The sequence below is a fragment of the Laetiporus sulphureus genome (assembly GCF_001632365.1).
Source record: "Laetiporus sulphureus 93-53 unplaced genomic scaffold LAESUscaffold_30, whole genome shotgun sequence".
Taxonomy (NCBI): Eukaryota; Fungi; Basidiomycota; class Agaricomycetes; order Polyporales; family Laetiporaceae; genus Laetiporus; species Laetiporus sulphureus.
In genome coordinates, this window is record NW_024468539.1 from 438,009 (window position 1) to 458,810 (window position 20,802).

A 20,802-nucleotide genomic window follows, 5' to 3' on the forward strand; every position below is an offset into this window, starting at 1 on the left:
TCATCAGGATCTGCATGGCAATTATCCGAAGGTACCGCATCCGCGGGTGGGCTTGAAAAGGTTTCACTCGCTTTAACTTTGCAGCCATTGTTCGCAGGTTATACGGAAGCATCAGACTCGAGCCTAGCAAGTGCGAGTAATATATCGTTCACACTACTCTTGTCTTCCATACACAAGGCCCGCATTGGCGACATCTGACAATGCTGTCTCGATCTTCATTCGAAATCGCATCGTTTCGGGGACGCCTCCTCAGGCTCGACGATCCTGGCAATGGTGTTGCAGCACGCAAGCACTTTGTCAGGTAAGCACTATCATAGTCAAGTTTTACTGCGACACCAGGAAATGAACTCGTCATGTCTGCAGATCCGCTACGTCTCTGTTGTACAGTGGGAAAGGAGGTAAGAGTACATATGAAGAAGGGGCGCACGAAAGGGAAAATGGGAAGAAAGCTAGATACTCGAGACCACTTGCCTCTTCACATCACGACGTCGAAGCCTCTTCGGTCAATTCTGTCGTCAACATCTCCTTGAGCTACAGCTCGATCTCAGACTGCGACATACAGAACATCAGTACGACATCGTGTCTCAAAGAACAGACACGCACAGCCACTTTCAGGATCCTCTGGAATACCTTCACCATAACATTTTCCATATTCTGAGGAGCGCCGCTCGCCATTGAGCCCATCCAGGCATGACCGGCAGAGAACAGCAACCCCTCGATCCTCTTCTGCACACCATCTCCGCCCTGCGTCCGGCCCGTGTCCGCGCACAAGAGGCCCGCCCCACAAAGCAAGGACACAGCATGCCACTGATACTCCAGCCACTCCCGGACATCCTCATCACTCCAGTAAATCGAGCCATACCGCCGCTCTTCTGTCCCTAGTGTGGTCATGAATTTGACATGACTAGCCTTGACGACCGCTTCCCGCCACTTCTGGCGATATTCCAAGAACCGGCGATAGACGCTGGCGGAGACGCGCTCCATCTCGGGGATGTAGTCGTCGGACGACAGGAGCATCGCGTACCGAGCTGCAGTGGTCGCATCCGCGGTCCACCCACGCTGCATCGCAAAAAGGTAGGACTGCATCGGGCGGGCTGCGATGCGCTCGGCCCACTTGCTCTTCGCGTATTCCAATGCGCGAGTCATCTTGTACGAAGCGGCGGCGTCGATGACGGTGGTGAGCTCGTCCCAGTCGTCCAGCGAGGGAGCAGCACCGGCGGGGTGGCAGAGTTGCAGGAGATGGAGCAGCGTCCTGCCACTCAGGTTTAGGTGGAGCGCGCAGTTCTCGTCCTCCGACTTCGGACCGCTCTTCATCGCATCCTCTATCTTGTCCGCGAGCACACTGGATGCGTACGTGAGAATGGCCTTGTTGGCATAGAAATGGTGGTCATCAGAAGAATGAACGATGATGTCCGTCAGAGGTGATGGTTGATCGAAGGGAGAAGGTATGACGAGCTGCTCCTTCTCAGGGTGGCTATGAGCGCAACTGGGTTCGGGATAGCAAAAGGTATACTTTCCCGGCAGACTGCAATCCCGCTTGTCTCGGTTCTGGTGTCTAGCATAGAACTGCAGAGCGCGAAAGTAGACACCCGCGGAGATGTCATCCATCTCCGGCACGTAGCTGCTCAATGAGAGCTCATCGGACTCGCACCATTCCACGACCGCCTGCAATGCCTCCTGCTCGTATCCCAGATGGGCGCTTGTGGCGATCGCGTACACGCGCAGCGGATCATCGAACGCCGAGAGCGTCTTCCTGAGCCGCTCCTCGAGGTACTCAATGTCGTACTTGGCGGCAGCCTTGAGCACCGCGCCCACCGACTGCAGGTCCGACTCCAAGTCTGGGTCACGTGTGGGGTATATGAACCGTAGCAGGCGGTCCAGCGTGGTGCTGTCCTCGGATACGAGGGTGGCGTCGTCGATCTGAGGGTGGTCTTTGGTTGCTTGCGGGAGAGTCCACATCTGCTTGAAGATGGGGGAGGCAGCGCCGAGGATGGCGCGGTAGACGTGGAAATCGACGCCATCGGCGCTGCGCAGTGTGATGTCAGCGTCATTGGGGTCGTCGAATGGAGAAGAGGCGACGCTGGGAGGCGATTCGTTCTTCATCGTGAGGATCACAGGCCGACACTGAAGAGCTGTGTGCCGTCAAGAAGAGCGCAGGAGGCGTGAACGCTGAATTGATGACGGAGGATGCAGTGAGTGAACGTGGGCTGACAGAATCCCACGACGTGCTCCCTGTGCAAGGGGTATTGCCGACAATCAGAGAGAAGCGCGCACGTAGGTAGAATTTTGGGCAAGTACTTACGCTGAGTACATTCAGGACAGAAAGATCCGAGATTTTCTCCTCTTCGCACTTCTCACTTTAGAAAACTGTGATACCGATTAGGTGTAGGATATTTTGATGCAGACTACGATGCCACCCGAGGCACAGTGTATGCTTTTGAAGCCCTGCCAGTTGAGAGCTGCATGCGCTGTCTTGCGGCTTACATCCGGGTTTTGGATCCTCATGAATCCCTCTCATGCTGTTCTTGGTGGGAGTAGCATAGCTAGAATTCCGAAGTTCATGAGTGTGAAGTGGTGTCACGTTTCCACGAACGCGACGTGACTGACGCGTGACGACACGCGTTCATTACGCGTCTGGGCGTCTGCGAGCGCGTCAGTTAATTTTGTCCGAGTCAAGCAACTTAGCGTTGGGGGATACCAGTTATGTCTTCTCGTGATTCATTCTTACGCGAATCCAAATGCATTATAAAAGCTCGTGTACATGTCGATGCCAGCACCGATTGTACATCAATATTCGTAGAGACGTGATGGCTCGTCAAAGAACGTGTAAATAATGAGGAATAAACAGGGTTGAAAGTGGAACGGTACTCACTGGAGTAGAAACGTAGCGAATATGCTAATCGTCTTATGAGAAACTAGCATCAACCCGTCAACTGTCATTGTCGAGCCACAACGGTCGCACAAGCGTATCGTAGGGCTCATCGCACGCGTAACGAAAAGATCATATGCTAATAGCCCGTTTCAGGTTCCAACACGGTGGTGAGACATCGAAACAATATGCCACATAAAAAAAACATACGACTCGATGCGAGGTGGTTAGCTGGGGTTTTTGATTGTATTTCCGCAATTTATCTCTGTGCATTTTATACGTATCAGTATTGTTATAAGAGTCGGAGAATTGCATCCTCGAACGTGATGTTACCCAGAACCTCCTCGGGTGTGTTGGTCTTCCCTTGAAAACGAAATCAGACAATCGCCGAAAGCTCCAAAGTTGGAATGGAAGACCAACTGAAGGACTTCATAATGGCCTTTCGTATAGTTTGAGTCGAGTCTCGACTGAGCATCGCGAGAGCAAGTCGAACACGCACTTCCGTCAAAACACCGACCATCTTGCCTTTCCGGCGGATTTCCTTGCTCTTTTCGCTGTCCTCACATGAACTGAAGGAATACTAGCCCGGATGAACACATTCAGTCGTTAGCAACAAACATTGGGATCATGCTTACGACATCAGCTGGGCTGCTCTTGATCTGCACATAGTTGAGGGAGACCTCGCTGGACTTGTCACCGTAGACATCGTACTGCATAGAGAGAATCAAGCTTGCACTCAGTGCGGATTCCAGTAAAAACTGCTTGTAAGTAATCACCGTTCAAGGAAGATTTGCGATTCAACCAGGAAGATCACGGTGCAAACATCAATATCGAAAGATAGCTTATAACCACATACTAAGCATTGATCCGGAGTGACATGCCTGTCAATGGACGTAAGCTACCGGGTTTACGACAGCTCAGCGTCCGCTGCGCACGTCGAATATAGCCTACCACACAGCTTTATCGATAATCATATTACAGTTTTAAGTCATATACCGTCAACAGGGAGCCTGCGGGAAGTGGCTTGACCTGGTGGTTGTCCAGACTCCACGTAGATAACTGAACAGGACAGAAGCTAGCGTAGTGGCCAACGCACCAAAAGCTCGTGCAAATTCTACAGAAAGGTACATTCCGTTTAGTAATCACCCAATGGTGCTATGCCGTCATGACGCACGTCATCTAGGATGTAATTGCTGTCGTTGAAATCAGACGGATAAATGACTAACGCTCTCGTTTTATCAATCAATCACAACATCATCTCACAGAAACGGCACACCTTCGTCTATGCCATCGACTTCATCACCATCCACATCGTTGACCTGGCCACCGTGGCCTGCGTCTACACGATGCATTGCGTGAATATACGTGAGACAACTGCAGTACGACACGCACACATGAAGACACGGGAGTCCCCAGGCTGCACGTTATGTACTAGTCTTTGCATTTCCTGTTCAAGCTCTTGGCCGCCTTCTGAGGTTGCTTTTGGGACAGTTTTACTATTAAATTATCGGCATCGTCCACGAGCATTGTGATATCTCCGACATCGAAATTCCACTCGTCTGTTGGAATGTCAGCTACATATCCAGTTAGGACAAGGATAGAATGCACCAATCAACCACCGCGCAAACCTAAGAACAAATGCTTCAGGTCAGATAGACAAGCGGCAGTTATGCGGCGTGACTTCACCAGAAGCGCTTTCCTAGTCCCATTTACCGTGAATGGAGGGTGTTAATCTTCCTCAGAGAAGGGATCACTATTTGGGCTGGGGATGCATTCGATAGTCTGCCCGGGTTCCGGCCCAATGTAGACCATCGTCGCTCCCCTGTCAGAACCCGTGCATCCACCTGAGTGATTGTTACATTAGAAGATGCGTACGCAGAAGTATGACAAGCTCAACTTATGAACAGCACGATGACCGCGAACGTTATCATTACAATGACATTCTTGATGTTGTTTCGACTTGAAAGAGTGGAACGGGCAGCTTGACGGAAAGGCTGACCAGAGCCTTGTGGGTTAAAATGTGCCATCGAAACCTGTCGCTTAAAACGAAAAACGAGAGAGGGAAGAGATAAGATACGACGCACTGTCACTCGGGTACCTCCGCTTTATATGTTGGTGAAAAGCCTCCGTCGTCCATGGCTTGTTTGGACGTAGCCAGGGACGCCGGTGGCGTTACATGTTCGAGGGTAGAAATCAGAAACTTTCCCTCTCCAAGAATTGGGTCAACACTGCCGTTTGGATGGACTGAATGGACTTATGCAGTTGCACTAGTCGCGATATGGAATAGAGGTACAGGATAGGAAAGCATTTGGCCCGTCCGAGTAAGTGCTCTTGCCAATGACAAATGACCTTGAATGTGTGGCAGTCGGTAGGACCATGGACCGGTGACGTTATGTGGGTCAATGGGAACACAAGTGCTCTGGTGGATGTAACGAGGCATCGCATTAGGGAGCACGCCGAGATCGAAAGCTTGTCCATCGCTGTAAATAGTGAGCATCATACGTTCCTCACGTCGTCAGGAGCTCGCGTCTTGAACTCTTCCGCCCAGTCGAGATTTTAGAGAACATGGGGATGCACATTGGCGGATATTTGAGCTATGACGATATCACATTGTCTTGGATATGTTGTGGATAAGTGAAGCAATGCCTCAAGTTGGCAAAAATGGCCGTATTGTGCTTCGAAACACTCCGGTCCGTCCGGACTTCCTCGATAACGTTGAACCACATGGGCGATGCCATGAGGCGCGCGCCGTAGAGGGAACTGTACAGACTAAAACCCTAAATGCGATCGCTGTTTGCCGCGAACAGATTTACCAGGTCATATCGGTGGTGTGCCGTACGAAAGGTGCCGAATCTTGATCAAACTCAGTAACACCGCATCGGTATGAGGTTCTTCACATCCAAATCTACTTGGCATAATGTCATTGCAGCACAGCTCCCAAATGAGCCAGATTCTAAACGTGGATGTAATGTCACTCACGCAGCGAAGCTCAGCACAGACTTGATGGACATTGGACCCGCGTTGTGAACGTGAGCGCCATGATACGTCCGTAGCCGGAGCATCGTATCGTGATCACGCATATACGCAGATGCAGAAATAATGAACAGCTGGCCTCATGAACTTGGCCTGATTGTTGCATATCGTCCGTCCAGAACCAATAAGATGCTTAGAGTGAGCAAAGAGCTCGTGCACAAGTTGCTGAAAGGAGAACACAGTGTGATTAGTTTTCACGGACTTGTTTTTGAGCACAATCTGTCAAATATAAGAACGTCCAATGTTGCGAGTGCCGCATCAACAACGTTGACGCCGCGTCTATTTCAAAACGGTGCCACCAACGTAACGTGACCGTCGCGTGATGAGACGCGTCTGTCACGCGTCTGTCACGCATTCGCTGCCAACGACGATTCTTCTTTGTCACAGCTGTTGCTCCCTGCCACGAATTACACTTATAAATCCCGGTCTTCCGATTAGTTTACAAATGGTCAGAAATCTAGATTCTCGGCAAGATATCGTGAATGACGACGGATCGCTCCCAAAAATCAACATCAGCAGCGTGAGTGATCTCGTGTATTATACAGTTAGACGTCAAGTTAAATGGTACAGTGACGTGCGGCAATCGATTCTTGACTGAAAATTCTGTTCGCGGGTTTGATAGACTATTCCATAGTGATAGCGCGCACGAAATGCTATAGCTTGATTGGCGACTGAATCGCAGCACATGCTCAGCAATAATCAATGTAAATTGAAATCGAGGACGGACAGTTTCAAGAGATTCTTCTACTATTCTGGCAAACTCTTCACAGCCCTCAACTATTTCGCCCAAAGAAGGATTGATCCATTGAAACTCGTACAGAACAGTCTGCAGGAGTGTTGTGATCCTCGACCAAGCACCGTTCAAACCTCTCCGGGACCGTCCTTCCTTCTGAGACATACCCTTCCTGCACATAGCCCAGACTGCATGTAGTCTGCGCTCCAGTCCAGGGGAATGCTCCGATTCTTGATCGTTCCAGAAAGCCGATTCCTGCAGTCCGTCTCCTGTGCCGGGCACCGGTATGTACCCAAAGGCCTTACGAGCAGAACGGGAGATGAGTTTACGCCACTTTTGACGGTATTCAAGGTAGTGTCGATATACTGAAGCTGAGACAGCCTCCATCTCGGGAACATAGGTGTCAACAGGGGAGAGTGCAGCATGTTGTGCGGCAAGCTCGGCTTCCTCGGCCCACCCGTGTCTCATTGCGAGGAAATAAGACTGTAGAGGATGCGATTCGACATGTCCTAACCACCTCCTCTTCAAGTCATCGATGGACCACTCCATGTCGTATTCGGCGGCGAGCTTAAGCGTGTCCGTGAGTGTTTCCCAGTCATCGATTTTGGGGCATGTCATCGGATAACATAGTTGCAACAAGCGCAGCAGCGTTTGTCCATCCAACGTCAGCGAAACGACACGAAAACCATCACTGGATGTATTCCTCTGATTCGCCTTGTCAAGCTCCTCCGCAAGCTTTGGTGAGGCAAGCACAATGATAGCTTTGTTCGCGTAGAAGTCGAGTCCGTCGGAGGATTGCAGAACGATATCTGAAGACAAGGTCGAAAAACAGTCGAAAGGAGCTGGCACGGTGAGGAGCTCATGGGGATCCTCGCTTGTTGCTAGTTCTCTAATGGCGGCTGTCGCGTTCGAAGGATGGCAGAAAGTGAACGAGGTAGATAAAGCGCGTCCGGATCGGTGTGCGCTGATGAACTGCAATGCGCGGAAATAGCAGCCTGCGCCGATGTCGTCCATTCCTTCGGTGTAGTCAGCCAATGCATACTGCGAACTCTCCGCCCACTCCTCTGCGGCCTGCATCGCTTCCTGTTCCATCTGCAGTTCACCGCAACACGCGATAGCGTATAATCCCAAAGGGTCCGCGAAAGCGGATAGCGAACTCTTGAGTTTTGTCGCAATGGTATCCATTTGATACTTTGTGGCGGCTTTCAGTACCGAGCCGACAGCTACTATGTCCTTGAAAATCGGATCCTTGGCGTTTGGATATATCAGGCGAAGGAGACAATTCAGAGTCTCGCTGGTCTCCGTTATGTCTACAATGGGGAGCTTTTGGTCCCGACAAGCAGTTCCCGGATGCGATAAAGAGAACATATCCTCAAAGACCGTCGAAGCTAGACCCAAGATGACGGTGTGGACGTAGAAGTCCACGCCGTCCGCAGAGCGCAAGATGATATCGGCGCTCGGTTTGTCGAACGGAGCCTCAGCTTTTCTGGTCATCGAACACGGCGAGTTTTCCGAATGCCAGAGGGTTGGAGTTGCAGTAAGAAACAATTGGTGTGGGAAGAAGCAGCGCCATCGAGAAGCCCATCTCGGTCATTGCAGAAGAAGGCATATCGTTTACTGCTTCAAGTTGAAAGCTAGCAAGCGCCAGAGATTTGATGCTCGTCAACATTACCAGTAGCGAACAGGCCTAATTGGACCAGCTTCAGTGTGGCTTGTTTCGGGGAACAGGCTACTCATCTCAACCTTGGCAGGATAAAAAGGGCACTATTGATTCGAAAATGGCACCTCCAAAGCAGACACATACAGGTAGCACCGAAAGCGAACATTCAAGTTGATCATGCAGAGGAGCAAGGACTCAGGCACACCTTGAACCTAAGTATGAAGTTCGCGGCCACTGAACCTGTTACCATATGGGCCACATAGCACTCGTCCGGGTCTTTAAGATCCGAGTGGCCAACCAACCGTGTGTAAATCACGACGGAGAACGTCGCTGGCCACACGTCCAACACGTGTTGCTGTTTCTTGATCGCTGTGTGAAAACGGCCACGTACAAAGGCCCAACTCTCGGCGGGCGAGACAACCGCGCCAGATAGTGGTCGTCTCTACACAGGCATATGAAGGTTGGCATCTTGGCACATTGTCAACGCTCCGTCCTGTCTGCTTGGATAATTACCCTCAACTACTTTTCAAGACTGTAGATTATTCCTCTGCTCACCAACTCCGATGGCACTGCAATTTCGCTTCATCTACACTCACGCCACTGAAGACGCCTTCACAAACCCGTATCCAGGTCCAATTCCCAGTCGCGGCCCGGTTCGATCGACTGTTACCCACTCCCACACGCACCAGGCGAACAACAAGCAAGAGCCAGCGAGAGAGCAAGCTGCTGCCAGGCCGTCTGCAACCGTGTCAACGAAATTTACGATTGAGAAGAAGCCAGCGAATAGTACTTCATCGGTGATCGAGCAAGAATCACCCATGGGCGTGACTGATGAGAGAGACGAGGATGATTACGCGGTACGTAGTATATGTTTCACCAGCGACTGGGCCGCATTCACATATCTTACTTGGATCAGATGGAGGACTCCGAAGGACTTTCTCACGAAGAGATACTAGACACGATGTTCAGCCTTTCCGCGGAAAACGTAGAGTCGCAAACTGGACCTTGCGTTTCGACAACGATTGTTCACGCACCTTACGCATTTGGGGCACCTTCGAAAGCTGCCATTCGCCGAGGAGTGGAGAAAATTATGGCACCACAAGAGAGGCAATTTCTCGTGCTCGCGCAGACGACAGAAACCTACGAGCAGGCGGCTCGTGGCATCAATATAAAACAATGCATGCAAAACCGGTGGAGGACGTATTGAAGGATCGATCTGTACGGCAGTTTGTTAGAACTATTGACGATGCAATTCGAGAAGGGAACCCTGTAGACTTGCCTTACTAAACTAGTAATTTGAACATGATGCTGTTTGTACCTCTCCCGCCTTACCACTTGTACACCTCCACAATATTCTAGCTATAGAAAAACATATTAAGCAGAACTGCACATAAACAGCCTGCGTTCAGCATCAACAAGCATCGATTTCAATTCGAGGTGCGAGAGCGAGAATAGCAACAATAACGGTTCCATTCCTTTTTCGCAATTTTGCAGTAGCCGGCCCAGCCGAGGCAAGCATTGTCGGAACAAGGAATGTGAATTCCGGCCTATGCGAATGAGAATTCTAGAAACCGGGCCAAAGCGTTATCGAACGAAAACGTTGCATTTGTGGCCGTTGCCACAGGTGCCGTTTCAAAGTCCGAGTGGCAAATAATAAAGCATGGACCGCGATGGACAATGGCGTTGGGCCACAGGTCCGAAACACGTGTTCTTTTGCTTTGATCGCTGTGTGAAAATGGCCACATCCTAACACGTTCAAAGACCACACGCTCAGCATGGCAAAACTGGGGCTCCTTCGACACCGGTATATAAACGCTGGCATCTCCGCAGGTTTGCAACGCCACATCCTACCTGCTTCGTCTCCCACTGCCAACCACACACGTGAAGTATTGCTGTTGCTCTGGTCACTTGTTGCTCGATGGAACCGCAATTTAGCTTCCACCAGCCTTGCACCACTTTCAAAGATCCATCTCAAAGTCTGAGTTCAAACCTCTATCCAGTTCAGCCGACTCCCGACAACATTCACGCAGAGAAGGCAGCTGACAAGCATGAGCTAAAACGAGAGAAAACTGCGCTCAGACCGTCGTCAATCACGCCAGACACCCGTGAGACCGAAATCAAGGCAGAGGACAGCGCTCCATCTGTCGTTAAACGAGAATTTCGAATGGAGGAGACTGACGACAGACAAGATGATAGCAAAAGGGTGCGTCATCGCAGAAGGCCTCCACTCACCGACATCTGAATTCTGCATTCGTACAGGTTTCATTGGATCAGATTGAAGCTCCTGGGCTAGAAGGCGTCACTCTTCAAGATATTCTGGATATGATGCTGGAACTTCCTGCGGACGTTACAGCGTTGTGGTTGCAAAATGGAACCAGCGATGGGACGGTCGGTGCTCAAACGAGCAATGCGTCTGAAGCGCCTTTGGAGGCTGATGAGCGGCAAATAAAGGAGGAAGCGGTAATGCCGTAGCGAGGATGTCCCGATTCTGGCGCAATGGTCCAGCCATTCGAGCAGATGGCCCACTAAAATGAATGAGAGAGGTTTAGAGGAAGTAACTGTATTGAACTGAGTCGGAATTACCGGTGATTAATGCGAAACTGGATGTTCTTGGAATTATCTCTGCGCGGCAATGATTTAGGTAGAACGCATTTGAGTAACATCTGAATAACGTATGACCATGCGCTCTGAGCCAGGGATCATCCTTTTGAGAGCCTTGGCATAGGCTTCGTCATATCTTCTGTCGGCCAGTCGAGGATGTGAAGGATAGATGCGCTTGCTGAGAATGGACACACACTCTCGCCTCCACATCAGCGCAAGGCGAAAAGGTTCCTCCCTTCTCCAGGGTCGGTTCGGAGCGACAACACCGATTGACCATGCATGTCTCTGCTGATACTTCCATCAAGCAAAAAGGACCCAGCGAAGTCTTCTTGGTTGAGTCATCGCCTATGATACTAGAACATTATGAAATCAACGCACGAGCTAGCTAGCCTTAGTCACTTTCAAACTCATTGCAAATCCGTCAGGCCGTGCACGCTATGTCATGACTGAGTAACACCCAACTTAAAAAGGCAGTCAAAATTCCAAAACTCACCCGAGATTGAAGTTCGAAGGGCACGCAGCCCTGCAGACGGACTTTGAGGATATAGGGCGAAGTGCACCGAGAAGTTAGTATATGATTACAACTGTCTCCGGGCGATGCTTGGCACGTTTGCAGGGTTAGCCCGGCACGTAGCGCGGCCATTGTACCTCGCTAGTCAATAGAGGAACGAAGACCAGCATCGGTTTGGAGGACGACAGGCGGGGCTTTGACGGCGAGGGAAGGGCCTTCCAATGAATTCCTCGATACTATGACAGATCCAACCGACCTTAGTATATGTATACGCCGCAGACTCAGACCCAGCTTCTAAAGGCGTATATACTGCGCCTGAAAGGATTTTGGAGCTACCATTTGCAAGAACGAGTGGATACGGAGTTTCTGCGAGAATCCTCGGACGTGAGATCCGGTGAAATTTATGACAAAGAAGAGAAATGCAGAGTGGCTTCCAAGACGTGTGATGACATTCGAGCACTCTGCGGCTGCCAGCAATGAACTTCTGACCCTGAGAAGGATAATTCATGAAATTGCTATATGCCCATAGCTAGCTAGTGATCGGATATGTAGACATTCACGGAAAACATTTCGCTAAGCAAGCATCCAGGGATGAGTTGGAGCAATCAATGTTTCAAAGAGCTTAGATAATTATTTGTAGCCAAAACGTTGCTGCCCGCTTAGCTCAGTAGTAGAGCGCGCCACTCGTAATACTTTATTTGGAAGTTATGGTGAGGTCGGTTGTTCGATCCAGCCAGTGGGCATGAATGCTTTTGCACCATTTTTTTGCCCCATCGGCGTTGATACAGTTTTGCCTTTTCTTCTTTTTCCGCGTGGCTACGAAGTTTATCGGTTGGTCTATAGTCTTATGAGCGCATGACATCTCTTGTCTGGAGCGAATTCAATCAGTGTTAATTGTAAGAGCATGTGATCATCGTGTGCGTTATAGACTCGGCACGGCGTTGGGAGACGCGCGATCACATCATCTACGCTACACAGACCGAATCGTCACCGCAAGCAGCACCCATGACCTCTTGCGTGGGATTGGTGAGGAGAAGCACGACCAGGCCGTTCCATCTCACCTTCATCGAAGACCCACTTGTCGTTATCGGCTCTCAAGTTTGGCGATATATGGCGCTCTGACACAGGTTCTGTTACGTCCAGCACACATCTTCCGACAGAGGGTTGTGGTGCCGAGTTCACGAGACTCATCGAGATCCCAATAATGGAGTGTCCTTTGTGAAATCGTGACGGATTCTCGACGGGTATTCATTGGCCGTTGGAACGACGCAGCCTATCTGCCACTGGCACTGTGTCCTGCGCTGATAGGCCACCACATGCTGCGTCATTTCCGTAATCCACTCTCACATGCACAGGGAGCGTGTCTATCTATGTCTGTCACAGCGTCTGCAGCTCATTGGTTCCGTTCGGCAGCGACAAGTTTTAGAACGGATCCTAGCGCGGTAGCTTTTCGACCCTGGCGAGCTGTGATGCCAACTCTCCATGCTTTTCGCCCGTGTTCCCACCCACTATGTTACTGAGTCTGGGCCGGATCGCCCTTCGTTCATTCATTCGTTCGTGTGGTATGATATCCGTGCGGTTCGTCCTCGTGCTCGTTCTTGGATGCCACGCTCCTCTTCTCTCATATCGCCGTCCCTTGTCCTAGTCCCGTCCTCATTGGACGACGAACGCACTCTCAATGACGCTCATTGTCCATCTGGTTCTGACGGCGATGTTATCCAGATAACGCGGTATATCGGGCATCCGCGACTCCACACTCTGGAAGCTGCACCGCACACTGGGCTGGGCTCTGCAGCATCCCTCTGCGTCTATCGGCCTCATCAGCCCCGATATTCAATTGAGCTCCGCGAGTGGTAGACATTGCGGCAATCACCTGCGCGTCTCTCGCATGATCGTCCAAGCGCACAGCCTTTTGCGCATAACGAACTTGCGAACATAGCATCGTGCCCCGCCTAGCCAGGACTTTGTTGCAGGCACCCTGCTGGAGAAGAACGTGCTCGGCCGTATTCATTCGTATTCGTAGGTTGCCGGAACGCGATGCATCTTGACGTGCAGGACTTGGCGCGCGTGTGTCTCGTTCCACGCGCCATTCGTTCCGAAGTCGGTTCTGATCACACAGGCTCTCATGTGTTCCGACTTCTTTCCCAACGGACAGGACATTGTCTTGCGCCACGCACCGCGGCGGCCGCAGTGTCCCTTCTGCTGCGCCAGGGTGCCGATAGCACAATCTATCCATACTGGGCTGCCCCTCCAGGTTCCGCGCTTCTCTTCGGCTCAGAACAAACCGCTTACCTTCGGATGATGCATGACCTTACTCGATAGAGTCCAGCACCTTCGCCTGCTAGCTGCATGACGCGCTTCTCGTGTGGCACTGCGCTAGCCCAAGAATGGGGAACTGTCCCCGGCCGCACTTGGTGAGAAACACAGAAGACGAGTGTGCGGAGGGAGAATTTTTTTAATGTGTGCTCCTCAACGGCTCCGCGCCGTTCCGGGATGCGCTGCTCATCCTCCAACACGTATTGGTAATTGGTGGGGGGAACACCCTCGTCTGTCTAACATTCGACGGCGCACCGTTTCAGATTCGGAATAACATATTGCACCTCGGTACAGAAGGCCGACACAGTCTACTGGCCAACGCTGAGCGCTGAGCAACAGAGAGGCGGCGCTTCGTCCTGATCCCAGCAATCCGCTCCTGCCTATCCTGGCTGCATCGGGGAGTATGTTCCCCGGGAGCCACACGTGTAGGCATGCCACTGCCGGCTTGATGATAGTGTCCGTCCTTTTTTTCCGCTTCGCTTCGGCAATCCGTGTCTGGTGCTCGTTGTAACTGACGACGCCCCTGTGGCGTTGACACGAGCAGGCCGCATTGCAGGATAGATGGTGGTGGCCAGCCTCAGCGAGGACGTCCTATTGTATTCCCTTCCCCCGATCCCAAACGGATCGTTGCAAGAATGAACCACACCGACAGGTTTCATCATCACGACGACTTCGAGAAGCGCGTTCGAGACGCACTGCGCTTCTTTACGAGAACAATCGCTGCGTATCAGAATCGATCGGGGATGGGGATGGGGATGGGGGATAGTGAGGCAATAAGCGGGAACGCACGTCGACTACGTACGTATATCCCGCAAACAAACACGGACTCGGATCGTCCATCGCCCCAGTGCGTCCCGCGATGACGAACGATCCTCGCGCGCCGGAGATGCCATCGACCACGCATCACCTTCGTGCGTCTGAAAGACAGATGGATCACAGACGTCGAGCACGCATATCCCTTCTGTGGATACGCCCGCGTAATCACCCTCCCGAGGCAGCAACAATCAGCTAGCGTGTCACCCTCTCCAGCAGCTCTACGACCCACACACGTCCCAACTAAATCAGTCCTAGCCGGCTGAGCACAAGTCAGTCCCTGAGCTTCTTTCATTATGTGTATCGCCGCCCTCCCAGTCGTCACGGCCCCCATCAACACCCGGCCCAGCGATGGTGATGGGGATTGTGCAATCCACGGTCGCTAGCGCATTAAGCAGCTGTATAGATTACCACATACTCTTCTGATGGCTCTGTTGGCGACAAGTCGACCGTCTTCTGAGATTCACATCGGGCGAGCCGGCGTTCGCGGATGCGGACGCGTCCACGAGTCCGCTCCGCTACGTGCGTGCGATCCTTCCTCCGCGTCCCCTTGATACGATTGTGGTCTGTTACGTACGACCAGACACACGGGACGCATCTGCGTGCTAGAACACCACTCTGACGAAGAACGAGGCGTCGAATGTGTACCTGCTAGTGGCGGCTTGTGGTCAGGCCTGGTCCACGGGCTCGGGCACGCGTCCTTGCGGGCGTGCGACGATCCCCACCGAGCGCCCACCAAGAGCGCTCGGAGAAGCGTCCTCCCGTTCTGTCACGCCCGCCAACCGCTCGGGCACCAAGCTGCATCGACAACGATGATCTCTATGTGACAAAATAATGTTCTATGTGTATGGAGACGGAGAGACAGCAAGACGTCGACGGGGTACTGCAACAAACTGCGCAAGCTTCGTATTATTTTTACAACATGGGTATGGTACGATAGGGCCTCCAACCATGAACAGCGAATATAATGGGGCAACGGGCAAATGACTATGTACAGTAGCAAGCTGCTGAAAAATGCGTGAACAGATCCTAGAAATGCATGCAGACATCCAACCAAGTGGAAGCAAACAAGAGAGCGAGCGGGAGGGAGCGAGAAAAATAAGGTGTAAATATAATGCAGAAAAGCATATCCGCAATCGTGGGCATGGGGCCTAGGGCTTGGAGGATAACGGCGGGCATTACTACAGGTATAGGTGATACATGGATACATATCCGCAAGCGGCGATCGAGGATCAAGGACAAGGAGGGTGCAAGCGGGCGTCGAAAAGGGCGACAAACGCGTCTGATAAAGCATCGTGACAGCCAGCGCGGGTATACACATCTGACAAGCATCGCGCTATCCTAAACCGCGCCAAACGACGCGTCAAAGTTCTGCACCAACAACCCCACACGAGTCAGTTCCATGCGCTCGACGACATCGAGTGACGTACATATTGAGACATCGACGCGTGGGTATGAGCGTGGTGCGTGCCCTCTCCGGTGTACACGGCGGGCCCCGCATGGTGGCTATGGTACTCCACGCCATACGCATTACCACACATGCCCATCGCGCTCATCGCCGGCACGCCCACCTCCTGCACGCCATGCGCAAACGTCAAATCAAGCGGGCTCGGCGGCAGGCTCGCGTATCCATCATCGCCCGCCTGCACGAGCTGCGGCGTCGCGGCGCTACTGTACCCGCCGCTCGTGCCCGGGCGACCCCCACTCGCGTGCGGCGAAGAATGCAGCGACGACAGCGCGGGCTCGAGCGAGCCGGAGGACGACATGTGGTGCAGCGAGTGCACGGGCGGGAGAGGCAGCGACGGCGCGGACGCGGACGCGGTCGACGAGAGCGTGTGGTTGTTGTAGAGGAGGTAGTCGTTCAGCTCGGAGCCGAGCTCGGGCTATCATAAGCGATCGAATGCGATCGGCGGCGCGGGAAGATGACGGGTGGATGTGGGAAGTGGGAAGACACATCCGGGGGAGAAGCATCCAAGGATGACATAGGCAAGTCGCCGGTCATGAGAAAGGCCGGGAAGCGAAGAGGAGAAAATGGGGATCTCGTCAGCGCCCTTTCTTCGCAAGACAAATTAGTGGATTTCACTCACACTCGACTCTGCAGAGAAGGTGCCGACGGAGTGTGCGGGCGACAGAGGGGGCGACAGAAGCGAGCTGCGCGTCTGCCCGTGGACGAGGTTGAAAGAGTATACCACAGTCAACAACACCTCTTCTTGTCCTCCCGGGCTGTCCTTGCCATTGTGCTCGTCTCCGGGGGCATTGCCGTTGCCAGAGAAGCGAACGATATCCTGGACGATGGTATATGGCGTCGGGTCTGCGAGGGGCACGCATACAGTCAGCATATGCGCCGTGCGAGCCAAGCCGACACTCACCACCACACTCGACAAGAGCGCGCCAGAATCCGGGCACGAACGGCGTGCGATAGAGGAAAGAGCACTCCATCTGGGATGGCCACACACGCGCGGGCGTCATGCTGCTCGAGTGCAGCATCAGGTCCGTCCGCTCCGCAAACACCTGCGCCTGGCCATGCAACGTCCCGTTACCCATGCCAGACGAGTGAGCCATGTCCCTTCGCACCACGCGGAACGCCGAGTACGCATGCTGCAGCGCGCAGCGCGAGACAAAGGTGACCGTCGGGTCGAGCGCGCGCAGCGGGCGCGGGGCTTGCGTGCGGTACTGGCCCTGCGCGTGTGAGTATTGCGTCAGGCTCGGGCTCGGGTCGGGCGAGTAGGTGTACTCTGAGTCGGGGCAGACGTCGATCGAGACGTAGCTGCAGGGCGGGCCGGGCGGGATGCTGGAGCCCGACGAGGATGCGGACGAGGGGAGCTGCTCTGGGGAGCGCTCGGCCTTGGGCTGCATCATGGCGATATGTCGACTGGAGAGAAGCTGGAGGACTGTTTGCGGGTATTTGTTAGTATGATGTACGCTTGACACGGACGACAGAGCCGGGGTATATGCGGGTGAGGGAGCCGCAATTAGACTAGCACTCACTGCGCTTGCCCTCGGTGGTGTCTCGGAGCTGCTGGAGACGGCTGCCGACCTGCTTGGGGGTGCGCCGCTTGCCGGTGCGCTGGAAGATGTAGTCCGAGATGAACTTGTTGCGCATGGGGAAGCGGCCAAAGGCACGCGTCGTGCGGCTCTCGACGGGCTGGTACTTTTCCAAACCTGCGCGCGATCGCATTAGGGTCGCTCGGGCAATCGCAGAAGATGCGCACCTTCGACGAGGGCGGCCTCGAGATAGGGCGGCCAGACGACCTCGCCCTTGCCCTTCATGGTCTTCCAGCACTTGCGGCCTGTGACGATGGTCTGGATGGTCTCGTTGATCTCGCCCTTGGCGGAGGAGGCATAGGAGAGCTCGTCGGTGGAGGAGACGCGCACGTGCTGTGCGAACTGACGGGATGCGGGAGAAGACATGGCTTGAGGCGAGGGCGGCAGATATGGCAATGGCAGAGCCGACCGAGGAGGGAAGGTCTATATATGCGCGGAAAGCGTGGATGGAAGACACCGCCTCAGGGGACGGGACGCGATGTGGCGGGAGCGGTGCGTGGGACGGGGGGTGGTAGGGACCGAGGGGGGACGCGTGCGGTGGAGAGAGCGGAGGAGGGAGAGGAAGGAATATAATATAAGGTGGTGATGGGGGCTAGAAGGAATATTGATTGCGATCGGCAGAGTGGGAAAGTTTCAAGTGGGCAGCCAAGCGGGGGCAATCGCGAAATCAGAGGCCATCACCCAAACCGATCCTGCCAGCCGCGGCGTCTTCAGCTCGAGTAGCGGGACGAATCTTTGGCTCAGAGCAGTGCCGGGGAGCGGTTCTTCCATGCACGATCGCTGTTCAGATCACCGCAGACGCCCAGACACGGAGTCTCCGCCAGCCGACGCTTCGATGCTCAATGAAAGAACCTCCTCCATTACGTAACCGCGCGGTCCGATCCCGACGTCCACCTTTGCGCTTTCCCTCCGAACGGACGAACCTCACCTGCCTCGCGACGCGCGTCTTGACCTGCACCGTGCTCCTGAGCCACCGCGGCCCTCGCGTCGGCAGAGCCCAGCGCGTGCCGTCGTCCGTAGCAGGCGGGAGCCGTCGTCGACGTCTGCCCGCCCGAACGAGCACGACGGCTGCGCGTCCGTGTGCCTCGGCGCGCATCGAAAACAAACGTGAGCAGAGAGAGATGCATCTCGACGTGCGCACAGCCAGCAGCACCGCGCTCCAAGCGAACGGACGACGCGGCGTCAAGCGAAGGTGGCTCGCCCCACGTGTCGCGAGCCACCCTCTTCATCCCAAAACGGCAGCGCGCTCCCGCTGCGCTCTCCCATTCGCTGCAGACATTCAATTTCGTCCATGCAGATCGATGCCGCCGTCCTCCTGGGCCCATATATCCATATCTGGCGCACATTATTTATGCGACATGCGCGGACCACCCGATGTGGATTTTCGCAGAGATCCCATCGCCGGGTCGCGCGCGACCCCCGCCGGCCAATCGCATACACGGGCCAATGGCAAGCTCTCCCCTTATGCCCGTTTAAGATAGATAACGGCGGCCACCCCACCGGTAACTTGCTCATTTGGTTATGGTAAATGGTGTGCCACTTGGGATTGCCAACAAAAAGAGCCTAACCATCCAATGCGAGCGTATTTGCACGTATGCAGATGCTCCCGTTCGGTCCGCCCCAACCGCGATCTCAACGAGCCCACATCGGACAGACGTGCTGCCGTTAGCTGTGTGCCAGTGCCAGCAGTGTCAGAGACGCAACGCGGGTGCACATCCATGCTGCCTGGACAGAATCCGCCACCAGCCCAGCCGCGGCATGGCATGCGGGAAGCCCAGGCCGCCGATCGCGTAACGGTCACCTTCGTCACGGTCTTCGCGTTGGTTGCGTTTCGTCAGTGCGCGAGGAGCATCATGATGAACACGGTTGTTATGCGAGCGCGCGCAAAGTTGCAAAGTTACAAACTTACGACGCAGCGGGAGAAGCTCACTGCGGTTTGGGATACACGGACCCGGATGCCGGCACTCTATCTGCCAGCTCGCCTAGTGTCCTTTCGAGGCCTCTAGCTGAACTTTCCTATACACAGACACGCACTGAACGCGATCGGAGCATCAAAGCCGCAAATCGTATTGGTGCAGACTTGCCTATCACTCAACGGAAGGGTGCAGGCAATGGAAGTGCCGCTTGAACGTACGCGAAGGTTCGTTTCTCGTCCCCCCACCGAGGGCCTGACAAAGCTCTTCCGGCTCCCCACCCAACTTCTACACTTCTATCCGCCAAATACGCTCTAGCACGTAACGCCTCGGCTGTCTTCTCGGAATCGCTCGTCAATCCGAATTGTGATCTCGCTTAGGGCTTGCAGACATCTAGACAACCGTGCAAGCGCGAACGCGAAATTCACGGTCACGGGAGAAGGTGGCTCGGGACCTCGCGAAAGCCTCCTCGGTGTGAAGTCTGCCATGCGAACGACATGAAAACCCCCAAACGCGCTCGCTGGAGTGCTGGCTGAAATATCACGCGCGGCAAGCCCCGTCGTGCACGACGGAGCCGCAAGGGCGATTCGAACGCACTCAAGGTGAGCCCCGGGTGGAATAATAACAGCATGTATACGTACGCCTTCCGAACATCTGCCACTTGGGTGCTGAACACGCGAAAGAGGCCGCGCTCCATTACGTTACGACATCCCAACCTACTGACCTGCCCAGGTCCGGCCGCGCGATTCGCGATTCGCGATGCAACAAACACATTGGCACACCGCACGATCGCCTGACCAGAGACCGCAGCAGCGTGCTGCCACCACCGTCAGACACCACCCTCTCCCAAGCAAGGGTCCCACACACACCTAGCGCTAAGAACGAACGCTATTTTCGTATTTTTCGTCACCTGGCACAGGTGGCAGATCCGCACGAGCCTAGCCTCCCGACCACAGAGACGAACCGCCCGGCTCAGCTCTCAGCCCTCCGCCCTCCGCCTCCATCTCACATTCCACGCACGCCGCAACCCACCCACCGCCCACGCGATCTCTCCCCACCTCACGTATCCCAGTCCATCTCGCTAGCGCGCGATCACCCCGCCCGAGAACATCGCCAGGCTGTCCTCGACTCGACCGATCGCGCGTGCGAGATGTTACGCTTGCAACGCCGCGTGCGGTGCGCGCGTTTCTCGATCTCGACGGCTCCAAAGACGGAGACAAATAGAGAGAGATAGAGCCCAGACTTTCGTCCTCCCAAATCTCTACATCGCCGCAGCAAGAACCCGCTTCATCATCAGAATCAGAATTC

The 20,802-nt window shown here is 54.0% G+C and overlaps 7 protein-coding genes and 1 non-coding gene across 8 annotated transcripts; 5 read left to right on the top strand and 3 right to left on the bottom strand.

Moving 5' to 3' along the window:
* Positions 1 to 296: 296 nt before the first annotated feature.
* Positions 297 to 2,370, bottom strand: LAESUDRAFT_813946 (uncharacterized protein). Its single transcript, XM_040914546.1, has 3 exons — positions 2,303 to 2,370; positions 604 to 2,232; positions 297 to 549 (listed from the first exon to the last, which is right to left on the bottom strand). The coding sequence occupies exons 2-3, from the start codon at positions 2,101 to 2,103 to the stop codon at positions 532 to 534; spliced, it is 1,518 nt and encodes a 505-aa protein (XP_040762590.1). The 5' UTR covers positions 2,104 to 2,232; positions 2,303 to 2,370; the 3' UTR covers positions 297 to 531.
* A 791-nt stretch (positions 2,371 to 3,161) lies between these two features.
* LAESUDRAFT_760861 (uncharacterized protein) lies at positions 3,162 to 8,129 on the bottom strand (the record flags this gene model as incomplete). The annotated part of the gene is made up of 8 exons (XM_040912818.1): positions 3,162 to 3,232; positions 3,290 to 3,449; positions 3,505 to 3,579; positions 3,966 to 3,983; positions 4,044 to 4,090; positions 4,146 to 4,243; positions 4,302 to 4,428; positions 6,803 to 8,129. The coding sequence occupies 8 exons, from the start codon at positions 8,127 to 8,129 to the stop codon at positions 3,162 to 3,164; spliced, it is 1,923 nt and encodes a 640-aa protein (XP_040762591.1).
* A 729-nt stretch (positions 8,130 to 8,858) lies between these two features.
* Positions 8,859 to 9,502, top strand: LAESUDRAFT_715384 (uncharacterized protein; the record flags this gene model as incomplete). The annotated part of the gene is made up of 2 exons (XM_040907148.1): positions 8,859 to 9,152; positions 9,212 to 9,502. The coding sequence occupies 2 exons, from the start codon at positions 8,859 to 8,861 to the stop codon at positions 9,500 to 9,502; spliced, it is 585 nt and encodes a 194-aa protein (XP_040762592.1).
* Positions 9,503 to 10,158: 656 nt separating this feature from the next.
* On the top strand, positions 10,159 to 10,875 carry LAESUDRAFT_750990 (uncharacterized protein). The gene is made up of 2 exons (XM_040911641.1): positions 10,159 to 10,498; positions 10,555 to 10,875. Exons 1-2 carry the CDS (start codon positions 10,214 to 10,216, stop codon positions 10,765 to 10,767), a joined length of 498 nt encoding a protein of 165 aa, XP_040762593.1. The 5' UTR covers positions 10,159 to 10,213; the 3' UTR covers positions 10,768 to 10,875.
* A 1,185-nt stretch (positions 10,876 to 12,060) lies between these two features.
* On the top strand, positions 12,061 to 12,150 carry LAESUDRAFT_t62. The gene has a single exon. It is a non-coding gene; the product is annotated as a tRNA-Thr (tRNA).
* Positions 12,151 to 13,440: 1,290 nt separating this feature from the next.
* LAESUDRAFT_727723 (uncharacterized protein) lies at positions 13,441 to 13,717 on the top strand. The gene has a single exon (XM_040909276.1). The coding sequence runs from the start codon at positions 13,533 to 13,535 to the stop codon at positions 13,707 to 13,709; it is 177 nt and encodes a 58-aa protein (XP_040762594.1). The 5' UTR covers positions 13,441 to 13,532; the 3' UTR covers positions 13,710 to 13,717.
* Positions 13,718 to 15,588: 1,871 nt separating this feature from the next.
* On the bottom strand, positions 15,589 to 18,013 carry LAESUDRAFT_727724 (uncharacterized protein). Its single transcript, XM_040909277.1, has 6 exons — positions 17,749 to 18,013; positions 17,525 to 17,698; positions 16,906 to 17,427; positions 16,624 to 16,847; positions 15,967 to 16,419; positions 15,589 to 15,907 (listed from the first exon to the last, which is right to left on the bottom strand). The coding sequence occupies exons 1-6, from the start codon at positions 17,945 to 17,947 to the stop codon at positions 15,878 to 15,880; spliced, it is 1,602 nt and encodes a 533-aa protein (XP_040762595.1). The 5' UTR covers positions 17,948 to 18,013; the 3' UTR covers positions 15,589 to 15,877.
* A 1,028-nt stretch (positions 18,014 to 19,041) lies between these two features.
* Positions 19,042 to 19,755, top strand: LAESUDRAFT_286243 (uncharacterized protein). The gene has a single exon (XM_040901839.1). The coding sequence runs from the start codon at positions 19,156 to 19,158 to the stop codon at positions 19,585 to 19,587; it is 432 nt and encodes a 143-aa protein (XP_040762596.1). The 5' UTR covers positions 19,042 to 19,155; the 3' UTR covers positions 19,588 to 19,755.
* Positions 19,756 to 20,802: the final 1,047 nt, after the last annotated feature.

What these genes read in the sequence shown, in the direction of transcription:
- LAESUDRAFT_813946 (XM_040914546.1), bottom strand. Translation starts at nt 2,103, where the DNA reads ATGAAGAACGAATCGCCTCCCAGCGTCGCCTCTTCTCCATTCGACGAC.
- LAESUDRAFT_750990 (XM_040911641.1), top strand. Translation starts at nt 10,214, where the DNA reads ATGGAACCGCAATTTAGCTTCCACCAGCCTTGCACCACTTTCAAAGAT. An exon ending in GACAAGATGATAGCAAAAGG is followed by an intron (nt 10,499 to 10,554) that starts GTGCGTCATCGC and finishes GCATTCGTACAG; the next exon opens with GTTTCATTGGATCAGATTGA.
- LAESUDRAFT_727723 (XM_040909276.1), top strand. Translation starts at nt 13,533, where the DNA reads ATGTGTTCCGACTTCTTTCCCAACGGACAGGACATTGTCTTGCGCCAC.
- LAESUDRAFT_727724 (XM_040909277.1), bottom strand. Translation starts at nt 17,947, where the DNA reads ATGTCTTCTCCCGCATCCCGTCAGTTCGCACAGCACGTGCGCGTCTCC. An exon ending in CGCTCTTGTCGAGTGTGGTG is followed by an intron (nt 16,848 to 16,905) that starts GTGAGTGTCGGC and finishes TGCCCCTCGCAG; the next exon opens with ACCCGACGCCATATACCATC. An exon ending in CCTTCTCTGCAGAGTCGAGT is followed by an intron (nt 16,420 to 16,623) that starts GTGAGTGAAATC and finishes CGCTTATGATAG; the next exon opens with CCCGAGCTCGGCTCCGAGCT.
- LAESUDRAFT_286243 (XM_040901839.1), top strand. Translation starts at nt 19,156, where the DNA reads ATGCGAGCGTATTTGCACGTATGCAGATGCTCCCGTTCGGTCCGCCCC.